The sequence below is a fragment of the Oryza brachyantha genome, chromosome 1 (genome assembly GCF_000231095.2).
Source record: "Oryza brachyantha chromosome 1, ObraRS2, whole genome shotgun sequence".
Classification (NCBI taxonomy): domain Eukaryota; kingdom Viridiplantae; phylum Streptophyta; class Magnoliopsida; order Poales; family Poaceae; genus Oryza; species Oryza brachyantha.
Window position 1 is genome coordinate 20,708,995 of NC_023163.2, and position 17,567 is coordinate 20,726,561.

The window sequence follows — 17,567 nt, forward strand, 5'->3', positions numbered from 1 at the left end:
CATCAGTCACAAGCATGTCAATTTGTTAGGTCAGCCAGGTGCACGGTGCCAATCATCAGTACCTGCGTAACCTGCGCCAGCGTACGTGGCCGCGCGCGCTTCGTGCTGTGCCCTCGACGACCCGGTTTCGCTGTGGATGTAGCATGGGCGCAGCCGCGCAGAGGCAGGCACCCCCTTTCACGGGACGGAGGCACGGAAGGAAAAGAAAGGAAGGGCCGAGCCGCTCGCCGTGTCGAGCCCCGGGCCGTGCGGTGCGGCGCGCGAGCATGTGCGTTGCTGTCCAACCTTTCCCGGTGCCGCGCGCGTGTGACGCGAGGGGCGGGGGGCCCCCTGGCGATGGAACAGAAAGCGGAGCCAAGCAGCGCGCGCACGGGGGGATCACTGGATCAGGTCACCGGCCGGCCAGATCATCGATTCATCACCTAGTTCTGGGGGCCCTTTTGCTCTCCCTTGCCGGCGGATCGACGCGCGCGGTGGCGTGCGATGCGGATGCGGAACGCGGGGCCGGACTGAGAGGGAGGGAGCGGGCACTGTCGCGGTCGCTCCCCGGGTGGAGCTGTCGGTGCGAGGTGTAAAGTCTGTAGCTGCGGCGGATGCGGGTGCCCGCGAGCCAAAGGTCACGTGCGTCGTGCGGTTACGTGCCTTTATTTGCTTTGGGCGGGGGAGGGGAACGTGGGTGAGGGATGGGGACGCTGATGCCGCGGATCATGCTGTGTGATTCGCAAGGCTGCCCGGGCCTCAAGGCTGGAACAATATTCTGATTTTCGCCGGTCCGGCCCGACCGCGACCAAAAATACAGTACGTTTTTCTACTAGCTGGAGTACAGTGAACCGTCTGGATTTGATTTGCCCTTTTGTAATGGAAAACAATTTTGAACGAACAAGGACTAGGCTGTACCCGGTGAAATCACTGGTGGCCCGTTCTACTCGGTTTATTGTCACGGCGCATGGGTAATGTAACACAAGAAAGAACACAGATCACCTCGTCAGCTGGTCACGCTAGGCGCCTCATGCAGATGCTTCCATTGTAAATCAAGGTAGGTTCGTGGACGACCGTACGTACGCGTGTTCCACTGATAATATACTCCAATTGATGACACTTCTCTGCCCGGATTTGGGAAATATTATGCTCCATTTTCGTAAGCAATGAATCATGCTTGACGGGGGTTGCCAACTGTGCAAGCAACCTCGTCTGATCTTATTTAAGGAATCATGCATGAGAAAGGCAGCCAGCGGCTATGCATCTCATGGCGAGGAGGCTGATGAAAGGCGTAACACCAATCATGCATGCAATGGCATATGCGCAAGGTCCCCTCGTGGCTTCGCGTGACGAGACACCATGTTTACGCTGGCATTGGGAGGTTACGGCACCGTACAGCTACTTGGTTGCACACTGCCTTGTCACTTGCGTTTTAACAGAAAAGATTAATGCATTGACAGCATTGTTATTGTTGTTCATATCTATTCGTTGATAACTTGATGCGGCTAGTAGCCTAGTTGCACCGTGCAAGTGTTCCAAAAATAAAGAATAGTAGTTTGCACCTTGTTTGCAGAGAGACAACTCGGATTGACTGTTAGTAATATCGATCGAAGCTTCGGCGGCACCCACCCACCCTTGGACATATACACTCCTAACTTGCCAGCGTAGGTGCAAAAGCTGCCGAATCTTATCTGCATCAAGTTTTGCTGTTCCTGCCTCTTCTGGACGTGTGGATAAACCTGGCTGCAACCAGCCAACCTATGTACACGTATTAGCTAGCTTGGCCCCAGATCAAAAACTTTAAATTGGAAATTGAAATACCGAATATGAATTAACCATGACTATGCTGCATCCACGGGTCGACACGTGTGTAATGCCTGATTGCTCCTTGATCCGTGCATGGGCTTGGGGATCCCCACCATCAAGTTGTCCCAAGCTGCTGCCAACAGGGCCATGTACCGGGACCTCCCGGAAAAGCTGGCACCAACAAAATAAGCTCGGGCCCGTCCCCGTGCGTCACGCCCGTTGTGTTTTGCGCCGGATCGGCGACTCTGCCTCGTCTTTCTCCCTCCTCCACCCAGCCGCCCCGCGGCCCACACGCACGCACGCGCTACGCGTGACCGACGCTAGAGTCCACCCCAGCCAGCCTGCCGGGCCGGCCGGCTGCTGCATTGGCGGAGATGCAGATGCCTAGGCAGTAGGCACGGACGGCGTACGCCTCGGGCGCGGAACGGCCGAACTAATGGCGTGTCCATGCGGGTCCCGATCGTCGGCGGCGACACGACCGGCATAGCTGCCTGCACGCGATCGTATCGTATGGCTACTGTTGCTATGTGCGACCTTGGGAAGCTTGTCTTGCGCTTGTGTCCCGGTTGGCAGGCAGATGAGATGATGTTGGGAGTTCACGGTTCAGATTTTTTTCTTTCAGAAACGAACGTTTGCGCGCTTGCACTTGTGCTTTCGTATACTGCCTGTCTCGCTTTGCTGAGGTGCTGATATACTGATCTGTTCGATGTGTGGCAGTGGGATGCACCCTTTTTTTAGAGGACGTGTGCGCCTGTACCTGATCATTAAATGGGCTTGCTTGTGACTGCGGGCCTCCGGCCCAGTGCGGAGCTCGCAGGGAAACGCTGAAAGAGAGAGCACTGACAGATACTTGTACGTCTACATTGGATTCGAGTCCTGTAAATTCTGACATTGAGATTGATCGTTAATATTGCAATATACTATCTCCATCCTAATATAACTGCACGTATAATTTTCCATATTTAATGTTTAACTATTTATTTTATTTAAAAAGTTAAAAAACAGTCACACATAAAGTATTATTCATATTTTATCATCTAGTGATAACGAAAATATTAATCATATTTTTTTAAAGATAATACAGATGATTAAATGTTAAACGTAAATAGTATAAAAATATACATGATAATCATGGGACATAGGAGTTGTACCACTGCTTAAGTTAGCTCGTAGGATTTGCAAATTCGAAGGCCTGCTAGGGTGTCACTCAAATGGAATCAACACCCTGGATCATTTTTAGCGTCTTAGTTTTAAGCCATTCACAATGACCACGTCATGTAGTAAGTTAGAACACCTGGATCATTTTTAGCATTTTAGCTTTAGGACATTCACAGTGCCCACGCCATTTAGAAGCCAGAGAACTAGCTCACCCCCCGCCCTGCCTGTTCGAAGATCGTCGTCCCCGGGTGTCTCAACTTACGATAGTGGCGCAGAACGGGATGAAAATGAGGTATAGCCAAACGTCTTTTTATTCAGCACCAGATACACCACGTACATATATAATCTGATAAGTTGGTTTACATCAATTTATATAACAATTTCTGTAGCTTTTAGTACTATAAAAATAATATATTAAAAATGCTAACGAAAATGAAGATAACAATTAATATTTGTTGGTGTAGTAAAGATCTAATTAATAGTGATTGTTAGTGGTTTTTTACGTGTAGTGATTGTTAGTCTAGTAATATCAAGGCTCCGTATTGCTAAAACATGAAAAACAATTAGGAGGGTGGAGAAAAAAATAAGTTGCATAGGATGAATTACACTATATATCATGAGTGGGTGAACAAAAGTTATAAAGAACTAAAAATTGAATATTTTACGTTAGATAATCCATTATCCGGAGCAAAAGCTACATTGATATTTGTTAGTAATTAATTAAGCGGTAGAGAGAAAGTGGTGTTCGATGGCCTCGGTAAGGTCTGGCCCACGTATGCATGTGGTCTTATCCATTTGCTAGTGCCTATTTTATTTGGGTATTGATAATATATCTTAAAGTAGTAAAGTTGAGTAAGAATATTTGGCTAATGCCTACTTTATTTGAATAAGAATATTTGGGCAATGCCTACTTTATTTGGTTTCAGTAATCTATTTTAAAGTAGGTATGTGTAAAATTGAGGTGAATATGAGTTACTCAATACTCTCCAGAGTGACGGACCTAGTTACACGGACTATTACTATCGATAAATATTAACATTCTAATATTATATAACCATATAGGTTGGCTTTAACATTATAACAGTTCATAGTAAAAAGAGGACTATAAATTGGTTATTATTCGCTAATTATTATTTTTTAAAATTTGGAATTAAATTAATAAAATAATAAATTAAGAGGCTATGTAGGATAAATTATTAATTTCATATTATTAAATTGAATTCCATGCCATTTTCTATTGTATGCATTATTTATTTAACACAGATTGATTTACATTCACAATAATATGATCCATTAAATCAATTACAATTTTTCCTGATTAACATAGAATCAGCAGTCCAATATTTTTTTATTGATATGGTAGCTTCCTGGGGACGTGATGCTAGTAGGAGGTGCATATAGATTGTAGACCGGCACAACACATGTTCCGGCCGAGCAAAACTGAGAAATTAAAGGCAGCGCTCTGTGCCTATATAAAACACCCGAGTCAACTCAGGATGTCCGTGACCATGCGCATGCAGTGACGCAACAGGACTTGATCTACCCGGGTAAAGTCTGCGTTACAAGATGAAACATGAAAGCTTATTTACTTAGTGCCTCGTTTATAGCACCTCTGTTTCATAACATAAGATGTTTTATTTTTTTAATGTTTAATCATTCGTCTTATTTAAAAATTTAGTATAAATATAAAAATAATAAGTCGTGCTTCAATTTCTTTTAATAATAAAATAAGTCACAAGCAAAATAAATGATGTTTTCATAATTTTTAAATAAGACAAATGATCAATCATTACAAACAAAATGATAAACATCTTATATTATGAAACGGTGGGAGTCGCTCCGTCTCACAATGTAAAATGTTTGACTTTTTTGGTTGCATAAAATTGACCATTCGTCTTATTAAAAATTTAGTACAGATATAAAAAATGATAAGTCGTGCTTAAAGTTCTTTTGATAATAAAATAAGTCACAAGAAAAATAAATAATATTTTCATAATTTTATAAATAAGACAAATGATCAAACATTACAAGAAAAAAAAATCAAATATCTTATATTATAAAACGGAGGGAGTAATTTTTATCCCTACTATTTTATGGTATAATTATATAATTAATTAATGAAAATTTTAAAAACTACTCTATAGATATGTGATTATTAATTTTTATATAATTTTTTAAAATATATCGTTTAACCTTTCGAAAAAGTCGTCCACAGGAATCGAGAAATAATCAGGTTAAAAAGGATGCAGCCAAATTACTCTGCATATCTCTCCTGGCTCTTATGACGTAAGCTCTCAAACCAGGTGTAAATGTGTAATACTCTCTCCTCCCCTAAATGTTTAACGCCGTTAATTTTTTTACATGTTTGACCATTTATTTTATTCAAAAAATTTACATAATTATTAACTTTTTTATATTATTTTATTTAATATTAAATATACTTTTATACGTACATATAGCTTTATATATTTAAAAAAATTAAATAAGATGAATAGTTAAATGTTTATAAAAAAGTTAACGACGTAAAAAATATTAATATTAGGTAGGGAGGTAGGATACGTAATATGGTGGTTGACATTAGTTGAACTTTTCGGGTAACACGTGATTTCACGGCGTCCAGCCGTCCACATACACATGGTCACATGGATTGTTATTACCATGCGCATTGCATGTAGTCAGACTGTCAAACTAGCTCGCGAATGTTCCACCGTTATTGAGCAATGTAACCGGGATCCATGCTCTGTGAGTGTGTGACTGTATAATATAGCCCAATCTAACGACTCAAAGATGAAAATTATATAGTAACATTCAACGCTACAGCAAGTTCTCTATGATCCTACCTCTATTTTATATTATAAGATATTTTAGTCATACATAAATTTATCAATTAATCAATGTATATAAATTATATATATGTCTAGATTCATTAGCATGTACACAAGATACAAAGTTTTATAGTGTGAAACGGAGGGGAGTATTTCATAATAGTAATTTTGCTATAGCGTCTTTGCAGATCTTGCCCCTTCTTTTCGGATTGATCGCTGGGATGCTGCACTGGCTACTTAGGCCTTGTTTGGTTCCCAAAATTTTCTTATAAAAATATCACATCGATTTTTTAGACACCTAAATAAAGCATTAAATATAGATGAATTAAAAAACTAATTGCATAGTTACGAAAGAAATCTTGAGACGAATTTTTTGAGCCTAATTAGTCCATGATTAGCCATAATTGCTACAGTAACCAACATGTGCTAATGATGGATTAATTAGGCTCAAAAGATTCGTCTCGCGGTTTCCAGCTAGCTGTGAAATTTGTTTTTTCATTCATGTCCGAAAATCCCTTCCGACATTCAATGAAACATTTGACGTGATACTTCTCCTAAAAATTTTCTACCCACCTAGGCCTTAGGCCTTGTTTAGTTCTCAAATTTTTTTCAAAAACATCACATCAAATTTTTGGACACCTAAATAAAGCACTAAACATAGATGAACCAAAAAACTAATTGCACAGTTACGCAAGAAATGTTGAGACGAATCTTTTGAGCCTAATTAGTTTATGATTAGCTATAAGTGCTACAGCAACCAACATGTGTTAATGAAAGATTAATTAAGCTCAAAAGATTCGTCTCGCGGTTTCCAGGCTAGCCGTGAAATTCGTTTTTTCATTCGTGTCCGAAAACCGCTTCCGACATTCAGTTAAACATTTCCCAAAAATTTTCTCAAACCAAACACCCCTTAGCTTCATTAGCTTCAGGCGGTCGTTTCCAACTTCGAAAAGAAAGAAGCTAATGTGCACCAGTGCCAGGGATGACCAGTGACCACATGGAGAACAAACACATCCGGCCTTCCGGGACGCGGGTGGTAGAGCACCATGCACGCTTAAGTCTTAACTAGTCTATAGGCATAGATTATTCCGTGTTATTTTTATCTCACTCTATCACTTTATTTAGGGATGTGAAAAAAATGATCAGATCGAAAAGCTGAGTTGAACTAATCGAAATAAAAGTTTTGATTAGTCTTTTTCACGAAACAAAATTAATTGCCTCATCATCCTTGGTTAATCGAAATGACCGAATAACCAAATAAGAAAAATAAAATAACTCTGTTAATCTTTATGGTTAATTCGGAGTGTAAGTTGGAAAACCACTTTTATTGATGTTATCTTGAGAAATTAGTACTAATTTTATCGTAAAATATAAATATTTCTATATTGTTTAGCAAGAATTAAGATTAGAAAAAACCATTATACCCTTTAATACATGAGAAATAAATGTGAATGGGAGAATAGTGGGTAGAAAATGTTAAGAATTTTGAATGGGAAACAATTGATATGATAAGTAGTACTCTGAATACTGCCAAAATACTTATGTTTAAGTATAAGATTTAAATATGTGAAATACTTGTATTTTAAAACAGACTACACTATATATTGTTTTGCTATTGTCTTGTGTTATTTAATTGACAGAAAATGTTCTAAAATGGAGGAAGTTTTGCCTTTAATTTGCATTCGGACGGGCGCAAATCATACAAGGACAAGGTTAGGTCCTCCCGTACTGGTCACGCTCTACGTACGTGTGTGACAACTCTCAACCCTGTAACTAAGAGCATTTTCAAGAGGTATGTAAAATTAATTACTCAAACTAAATTTTAAGAATTAAGCTAGAAAATATATCTCTAATAAGCTACCAAAATACATTTCTAATATTTTACAATGCTGAAAATTAGCTCAGATGTGTCCTAAATTTAGGATGAGAATTTGTGTCCATAATAAGTTATTCAATTTTATATTTCTGTTGGATGAGTATGTAAATTTTATATCTAATATTTTTTAGACAAACTCAATATAAATTTTTAGAAAGTAAAACATTAGCAATAATAATGGAGACGCTGAAACCTGTAAGGTAAACCCTGAGGATCCGGCGTTACGCACGTCACGCCCCTGTGTGTCCGTTCACGTGTGTGGCACGGATCGGTGGTCCCTTTCGACCGGCGGTTACGTGCAAAGAACGGAGAATCTCGCGCGCAACGGTTATCCGTAATCCGTCTACTCACGAGAATCATTCGACGGTCGATCCCCCTCACACAGTCGCACATCCGCACAGAAGCTGAAAAGAGGCTAACAGATGAACATTCACGTGTCCGTTAGCTTACGTGAATACTTCGTACACGTAAAGTCTGTATATATGAATTTCTATATATACAGATTATATATATATACATTTTTTATAATTTGTTATTATATATATATATATATTTCTAAGATTATATATTTTATGTATATATTTTTATTAAATATTTATATGCTACAAATTTATTTCTCTGTATGATTTTTCTTTACATAAACTTTGTAGGTATAAACTTTTATACATACACATAAATTATAAAAAATTTTGTATATATAAACTTTATGGTATATAAATTTATTCGCGTGAATATTACTCCGGTAGACTCGCCCCACATTGCCACACAAGGCGTGTAGACCATCAATTTGAGTTAGTTTGGTTGTGTATAGGACGAAATTGGTACAGAAATTGTCCAAACATATTGATACAATTTCCGAAATTAATATAATAATAATATACTTATCGATGGTTACCTTTTGTCAAATTTATTTTTTCTAATTTTTCAAGCGTTATATTAAAGTTGACACTAAATAATTGAATTCATAAAAAAAATTCAATAATTTTCAAAAATATAATAAAATAATACGTCATCTGTTTCACAGTATAGTACATTTATATCGATGTTAATTAATCTAGACATATACATACAAATTATATACATTTCTCAAGGAATAAATCTATCAAATGTTATAAAATGTTACAATATGACACAGATGTATTACTACTATTTCTAGCGTTTCATCTTAGGAGTGATTTTTTAGCTTTTCGATGGAGAAAAAAAAGTCAAACAGAGTATTTACAGATAAAAAATAATTTGAGTAAAACTTTTATATACGTATTTATTCCTGACGATATAAGAGCCAAGTCGGTGAAATAAAACTCGGTAAAAAACCATAAAATTAACTATAAATTAAAAATTAAAAAATTTTATTTTTATTTATAAACATAAAACTAAGAAAAAAAAAAGGGGCAGCGGTGGTGTCCGGACGAGCTGCCCGATCGAAGTCAAGTCACCCCGGCTGTACGGTTGTCTGTTGACCGCGCTCGCGATCGAGCCCCAACCCCACACCTCGCGCCACACGTGAGCCCAACCCCTCGTCCAAGTCTGACCTCCGCGCCGCGCCTACATAAGCGGCAGGCCTCAGCTTAGCCGCCTGGATCGGGCACGTCTCCTTCCTCCGCGCTCCGGTTCAATCCATTCATCAGGGCAGGGGCAGTTAGCTAGCATAGCAGCATCAGCAGCTTAGCACCGGCGCAGCGAGTGAGCGACCCATGCTCGGGAGGAAGAGATTGGGAACGCCGTCGTCGTCGGCGGCGGCGGCGAAGCTGCCACCCCACGCGGAGGACCCGCGGCTGGCGCCGCCGCTGCAGGCCGGGCTCACCACCACCGTCGTCGCCGACGGCGGCGGGCAGGAGGTGGCGGCCATGTCGCAGTTCGTCGCGCAGCTAGGTACAGCCAGCTGACCACCGATCCGAGCTTCCCCTGTGTTGTTGGTGGCTGGCATGTTAAGCTAGCGATCGATCAGTACCCAAAGCATTATTTTGCAATCAATGGCTTGATCATGGATGCTTATTAAGAATTCGATTCTTTTTAATTGGGTGCGTTCTTGCAGATGAGGCGGCGCGGAAGAGGCTGGACAGCCTGAACCAGAGGCTCAGGTGGCTGGAGCAGCAGATGGAGACGCTGGAGGCGGAGGTCGGGAAGGCCAGCACCACCACTGACTGATCACCTGCGAGCAATAGCTCCGATGCACTCTGTATAGGTAGCGCAGCACCTTTTTGTTTGATCTTTACCGACAGAATGATAGGATCCGTGATGATGGTGACGAAACCGATGATCTGAACACCTTTCCTGTTAATTCTCCAATTTCTTGTTGCCTTTTTTCCCTGAAACTTCTTCTTCCACATCTTGGGGGTGAGATTTTGATCCTGGGTGTGACGTGTTTGCGCTCTCTCCACGCTGACTTGGAAAAGTAATGCTGTGCGGGGATGGCCATAAGCTCGTCACTTGACATCTCTCGTCGCTTTCATGTTGTGTGGAAATAGCCTACCGTTCCAAGCATGCATGCTGGACTTCTGGCTCCTACATGGGACTAAAACCACAAATTCAGTTGACTAGTAGTAGTATTCTCTCTGTCTGCAATCACCAATTCACCAGTACAGTGCTTATTTGTTCGCAAATAGTAGTAGTACAGGTCTCGCCAAACGTTTCACATCTCACGATGCATAATTTCAGACTTGGCTTTTATTCGGCCATTTTTAGTTCTAAAAACTTTTCCCGAAAATATTACATGAATTTTTGGACATCTAAATAAAGCATTAAATATATATGAACATTAAAACTAGTTACATAGTTATGGGAGAAATTGTGAGACGAATCTTTTGAGTCTAATTAGGACGTGATTAGGCATAAATACTACAGTAACCAATATATGCTAATGACGGATTAATTAGACTCAAAAGATTCGTCTCGCGGTTTTCGGGCGAAATCTAAAATTTGTTCTATAACTAGTAATCGTGCACATGCAATGCACCTTCCACAATATTTATCCTTAAACATTTCATGTCTATGAACCTACTATATATAAAGTGAATCTACAGTCAAATAAGAACCTGTTGCTAATTGTTTAAGATAAAATTAAATAGTAAAATGGAAGAGGAAGAGATCCAACCAAAACAAAGAAATTTTTGGTGCCGGCGCCGGTCGAGAGAGCGGTCACGGTGGCGATGGCCTGCACTGGGGCATCGAAGGTGTGTGCCAGCCGGTCAGAGTGGGGCGGACGATAGCGGGAAGCGGCGGCGGCAACCTGCGTTGGGGCGCCAGAGGTGGGCGCCGGCTGGTCAGAGGTTGGGGGCAATCGCCAATCAATGGGGGGCAGGCAGCAGTACCGTGGTTGGCGAGAAGAGCGGGCCAATGGCAGCTTGTGCCGGGCTACGATGGCGGCTTGCGCTAGGCGGCTTGCTAGCGTCCGGAAGAGCGTCGTGATTTTGGTGGAGTTGGGGGCGATTTTGGTGGAGTTAGAGGAGGAGTCAGGGGCGATTTTGGTGGAGTAGTCAGGGGGTGTATCCTATGTAGGATTACAGGAGAAAGTTGTTTTAGATCATCCTGGACCATTGGATACGTAAATCTAACGGTGAAAAATGAATCAAGTAAATTCTGTGTACATTTGTTGGTGTGGTCATAAAAAATTATAACTTCTCCTTTTTATATTAGTATAGATTAGACTACGTTTAATACTTTAAATGTGTGTCAAAAAACTTAATGTGATGTTTTTACAAAATTTGTTTGCAAACTAAACAAGGCCTTAGTTCAGATATGTAATCTAGAGTAACATTCAGGAGTAGAAGTACTGTTCACAGTCACAGATTGGAGCTGCTTGCCTGCTCCTTCAAGATCTTCCTACTCAACGCTTATGTAGCTGAATAGCTGATGGTGCCAGCCTTGCCAGGCTTATATTAAACGGCAAAACGAGTTCTTGAGAAATTTACAGGCAAAGCTTATCCCCAAGAGCCTATACGCAAGATTACATAATACACAGACAGAAGTAAGCTTAATCTTTCCCAGTCTCGGCAAACAAGTCCCGAGTTCAAGTCCAGCCAAAAGGGAAGGTATCATCACTTCATCAAGAACATATGTACAACCAGACCGCCTTCTGCTTTTCTTAAAAGCAAATGATTTATACAGCACAATTTCCTTCTTGGAGCTAAATCCATTTGGTAAAATGGCACATTCCTCGCACAAGAACATGATACGAATATCACTTTGATATCCAGACGAAAAAGGAAAAGAAGAAAAGAAGAAAAAAAGCCGGCAACCAGAACGGCATGCACCCACAACCACAACCAGATGGCAATATGAAGACATCAAACTGTGTTTGCTATTCACAAGCTAGCTTGGTACCAAAGCTGCTGAGGCTGATAGCAAAGGCTTGAAATGCTGAGAGAGGCTGCCGGTAATCCATCGTGAATATATTGTCATCAACCTTACCGAACTGCAGCAGAACTGTTTCCTCATCCTTGGAGCTAGAAGGGTCATTGGGGTCCGCGGCAGCAACCAGTTGGAAATTCTTGACGGATGCAACTGTTACCCGCCCATGGAAATTCAAGCACCAGCACTGCAAGTGCTCATGCCAGCGGGGAGCTTTGTTTCTTAGAACTGTGCTCCCGGTGGGTTTTCTGAACTTTGTCTTTAGACAGTTTTCCCATGTCTCTTGAGTTGAAGGGCACTCAAGTGCACAATACATTCTCCTAGGACCTCTGGATTTGAGCAGGTTGTATTTGTAGGAAACCTGTCCAACTTCATAGTTGCCCGCTGACACTTGGGGACTTATCCTTCTACTTCCAAAGCGCCGACTGGATCGACTACTTGATGCTTTAGCACCATCATATGGTGGCTTGCTATCATATATTTTGAAGTTTGTCCCCCAAAAATCAGATCTAAACAAAAGCATAATAATACCAATGAATAAAAATTAAGAGAACAAAAATATAATAAAAGCACAAAAATACAACAGATACCTAGTCAGTCCAAGCTGTTCACACCACAAAGGGAATCAAATCAAATAAGGCCATATACCTAACCTAGGACAGTGAAATGCTGACTCAATACGAGTTTGGCGAGGGAACTGCTGTGACACTTGCACAGCAATCTATTGCAAGGAAATAAGTGAAATACTTTTGACCACAAATAAAGGAAGAGAAAATATAAAAACTGAAAAGCCTGCAAACTCCGAAAGAGCAAAGGCTAAGACAAACTAGAAGCATTCAGCAGTTTAGGTGCAATCTGCGAGGATAAAATGGAAGTACTGAAGTCAATTGCAAGGGATATGATTCATGTTGAATGTTATTATTGCAAACCACAATCAAGGTCAAACTTAGGATGGGCCAAGACATGGGCTTTGCCAAAACCTACTTGTGAAGGCTTACTAGGTCCAAGGCATCGTCCCTCAAAAGTAAAAAAAAAAAAAAGAACAAGGCATCAAGCCATCAACTAAACCCTCGTAGGCTTGTACACATCAAGGACAAATGTGTGAGTTGGTGTGGGTAGGGATGAAAACGGCTCGGAAACGGACGGAAACCACCTTTACCGTTTCCGTTTTCATATCTTTTTCGGAATCGAAATCGAAATCGGAAATCTCGAATACAAAAACGGAATCGAATATTATCGAATGCGAAAACGGAGCAAATTCGAATCGGAACGGATACTGTGACGGAAATTTATCACAATATGAAAACTCTCAAACCGAGTTTTTAATTTTTTTTCTAAAACAATAGATCAAAAATTTTAAACATTAGAACTAACCATACCACTTTTTATCATTACAACCAAGTTCATAGGTCACTTTGTTAATGATTGTCTAAATACCAAATATAGGCTATCATTTACAAATTATTATAGTAAAGAGCAAATCACGCGGATTATTACAGAAGATCACATATCATATTATAAAATAAAGTGTGCATCATACAAGTTGTACAAAGTAAAGTGTTCATATATATGTTTTGATTAAGGACTTAAGCCTATCTTGCAAAAGTGGGATGGGCTATTTGGGCTGATATTGTGGATTTATGTCATATAGGCCTGCAGAAAAATTCCGAGAAAAATTCTAGAAAGTTTCCGAGAAAAGTTCCAAAAAGTTTCCGACCGGTTCCGATTTCCGGCGGATAGTGCCCTTACCGTATCCATTTCCGAGATAAAATTCCAAATCCGTTTCCGTTTCCGATAAATTCCAAAAAAATTCCGACTGACGATTTCCGTTTCTGAAAACTGATCCAGAATCCGGAAAGATTCCAAACCATTTTCATCCCTAGGTGTGAGTGTGCACTCTATCCAAAATGGAGTTAAATTATAGATACAAGCCAGTTCAGACCTTGGGGAATTACAGCATGCCACCATTTTAATGGGTTTAATCTTACAATAGTATATTTAAACTATAAAACAGGCTAGTACCTTATTGAAAAATAATATAACAAGAAACAGATACTAATTGGAACTCAGAAGGCTTATATTGTCTTGTGGTCTGTGTACCCAAATGAAAAAAAAATCTGTTAAATACATATTTTTAGTGGATTAGCATGCTCCCTGATTGTAAATATATTACTTCAACCAATTTGTTAGCACTGAGCAGAATCAATCACAGAATATGCATGAAAGGTTAGAGTGAGCTCTGCAGCCACATTGAACCTCACCTCAGTTTCCCCATGTATGCATTGCTTCCTTGTGAAAGGTCATCAGCATCAAGGGATACGATGTACTCTGTATGGGGACCACGCCTAAACCTTCTAGCCGCCATGAGGAACTTCCCTTTATCCACAGTTGCTACAAGACAGACAATATATATTAATCATCAATCATATTTGATGGTGAAATAGGCCATATGACATTGCAGTTGGTACAAATATCAGAAGGAAAAATATATGGTGTAACTGACAGAATGCCCCTTCTTTTTTAAAAAGAACAGCTGCAAATGTTACACCTGGACAGTTGAGTGTATGGACTTGAGAAAATTGCCGCATCTAGATACATATTTTGAATGCTGTTGGATCCGATTGTCAATTGAAGAAAGAGACTTGAATTAAAGCAACTAATCAGGCCATGAGACGTAATGATACATGGAGTCACCCTAATCACCATTTTGAGGATATTATGACCTTGGTGTAATTCAGCTAAACCCTTCAACAATTATGCTAAACCAGCCAATCCACAAAAAAAAGAGCACCGTGTATGAAAACAATATGCAGGGCCTCATCTTTTCACTTCTGCTTATGCTTACAAGCCAAAATTTGAATTTTCAACCTGAAATTTAGAGTTGATTTGGGTTTTTTTATCATAGTTTATTTTTCAGCCTTTGCTTTTAGATCATCAAGAACATGTATATAAAAGTTTTTCTGCACAAATTATTTTTCGTTTGAAAATATGGTTGTGTTATTTTCCAGCTGAAGATTAAAGATGATCTAATTTTGTAATAGCTATTTAATGGTGTAAATAATGGAATTAGCTACTACAAAGTTAAAATTCTATTTTAGAATTGTAGTAAGATGAAAAAAATTCTATTTTAGAATTGTAGTAAGATGAACTTCCATATAGAAACTTTTTTTAAAACAAGAATGTAACATTTAGTAGTTCGGAAAGCGAGCGTGCAAAAGCGGAGGAAAAATCTGAGAATAATCAGGTGAAAAGAACACAACCATGCTGTTTGCCTTTTCCACAGAAAACCCAAACAATGAGACTGTTAGTTCATAATTCGTGTAAAATGCTGTAGCTTCTAATTCATTAAGCATTCCAAGTTTCCACCTTATCCTCCCACCATCTCATACCAATTATGCCAAAAATGTAAAATATTACGTGGCCTAGAATGCAAACGTATTGTGCATTTCTGCTGGTTCAATATATAATTTGAATCTAGAAAGTAGCAATTATTTGAATGCCAGAAAGTAAATGTGTACGGGGCTGCTCATGCCAAAAATTGATAGGTTAGCATCAAGCCATTAACTATGAGAAACAAGTGGCGCATCTCCAATTAAAGCCACAATGAATTTGAGCTAAATCTAAGAGCAAAAAAATTGACTACTGATGGGATCAAGTGTTAGCCAACAGACAAGTACATAGTAACAAATTCCAAGAAAAACAAAACCCGACAGCAATCGTAAAACAGCATGTCACATGCCTTACATTGAGATGGCAAATCAGACTGATTATCTAAATGCATTCATGTCTGCGCATATGCAACACGAAATAAGTATGAGAGTCAAGGCAGTTCTCATATCACATCACGTCCACAGTACACTTACCACTTGTCAATCCAAGGTAGAGGTAGAACGTAGAGTTCTTCTTATTCCGCTTAATAAAACATTGCATCGGGAACTCCCTTGGGCCTGGCTGCTTGACAAAAGTTGGTGTAAGAGCTCCGATGAATGTGCATGCAAATGCTGAGTATCAAAACTACGATATTCCTCCGCCAAAGAAACTTCTGCAAGGCTGCAATCAGAATCCTGCATAGACGAATCGCTCATACAAAACTATGGTACTCATCTCCTGGGGAATTTCTGCCACTAAACTCCAATTTATAAGTAAAATCACTCTCTGTGGGACATGATTTAATAGCTACAAACTAGTAAAGCTGGATATAGGCTGGAAATTGAAATCTGGTCGTAACATCAAATCTATAGCCAGAGGCATAAGATTACTAACTGCCGTTGATTTCGCCAGAGCCATCAAACGGACAAGTTTCATATTCAAATCATCCACTGTTCTAGCTAAATCAAATTTAGTTGCTCTAAGCCAAAAACTGGGACATAGTTTTAGGTTAAATCCACGGACACTGGTAAAAAAAAATATTGTCAAAACCGACTGGAAGTTAACTCCAACAAAATAAGCTAGGATTACCTATTAAAAAAATAACATCGGGGCTCAAAAAGTAAATTTGTAAATCTAAAAAATTAAATAATCATCTAAAAATCGCGTGATTAAGCAATCTCAGCATCCCATGGCGAGAACAGATGGGACCTAAAGCACGCAGGCCACAAATTTGGAGCTCAAAAGCATAGAACCCTCTCCAAATCACCAACCAGAGACATAAAAATCGCATCTCTGAACGACATCTCCTAAAAAAGCATCGAGATAACAGAGATTTCCACTCGCCAGCACCATACTACATCGAATCGGCGGCCGATACCACCACCAATCGAACGGACAGGAGCCCTAGCAGAAGGCCATCTCCCCTCTCTCACCTGCTTGAGCGAGGACGGGAAGGTGATCTTGCCGGACTCCGCGGGCGGGCGCACGACGGCGACGGCGGCGTCCCGCCACCGCCGGCACACGCACGCGCAGGAGACCACGTCCTTCCGCGCCGGCCACCGCTCGCCGCCGGACGCCTCCACGCGCCGCACCACCTCGGACATCAGCTCCGGCAGCAGCCGCGCCCACCTCTCCTCCTGGTCCTCCGCCTCCGCCTGCCCGTCCTCCCCCTCCCCCGCTTCCATCTCCACCACCTCGGGCACCTCTCCGCGCTCAGCCGCCGCCGGCGGCGTCGTCGTCTCCCGAGGCATCTCGTCCCGTCCCCCACAACCAGTGTACCGCCCCTCCACTGGTTCGCGGGCCTCTTTCTCTTTGGCCTTGTTCCTATTTTTTTTAAAAAAACATCACATCAAATTTTTCGATATCTAAATAAAACATTAAATATAGATAAATTAAAAAACTAATGGTACAGTTACAGAAAAATCTTAAGACAAATTTTTTAAGCCTAATTAAAAAATAATTAGCCATAAGTGCTACAGTAACCAACGTGTGCTAATACCGGATTAATTAGGCTCAAAAAATTCGTTTCGCGGTTTCCAACCGGAATCTATAATTTATTTTGTAATTAGACTACGTTTAATATTATCCAAAAATTTAATATGATGTTTTTAAAAAAAATTTACAAACTAAACACTTGTACTGGAAAACCGCGTCCGGCGATGGGAGAGGAACGGGGTACTTGTCTGGAAAAGTGGATCTAGCAG

At 40.5% G+C, this 17,567-nt stretch overlaps 1 protein-coding gene across 1 annotated transcript; it reads right to left on the reverse strand.

Annotated features, from left to right (window-relative positions):
* Window positions 1-11,486: 11,486 nt before the first annotated feature.
* Window positions 11,487-17,182, reverse strand: LOC102703629 (tubby-like F-box protein 1). The gene is made up of 4 exons (XM_015843738.2): window positions 16,797-17,182; window positions 15,858-15,945; window positions 14,256-14,385; window positions 11,487-12,503 (listed from the first exon to the last, which is right to left on the reverse strand). Exons 1-4 carry the CDS (start codon window positions 17,112-17,114, stop codon window positions 11,945-11,947), a joined length of 1,095 nt encoding a protein of 364 aa, XP_015699224.2. The 5' UTR covers window positions 17,115-17,182; the 3' UTR covers window positions 11,487-11,944.
* Window positions 17,183-17,567: the final 385 nt, after the last annotated feature.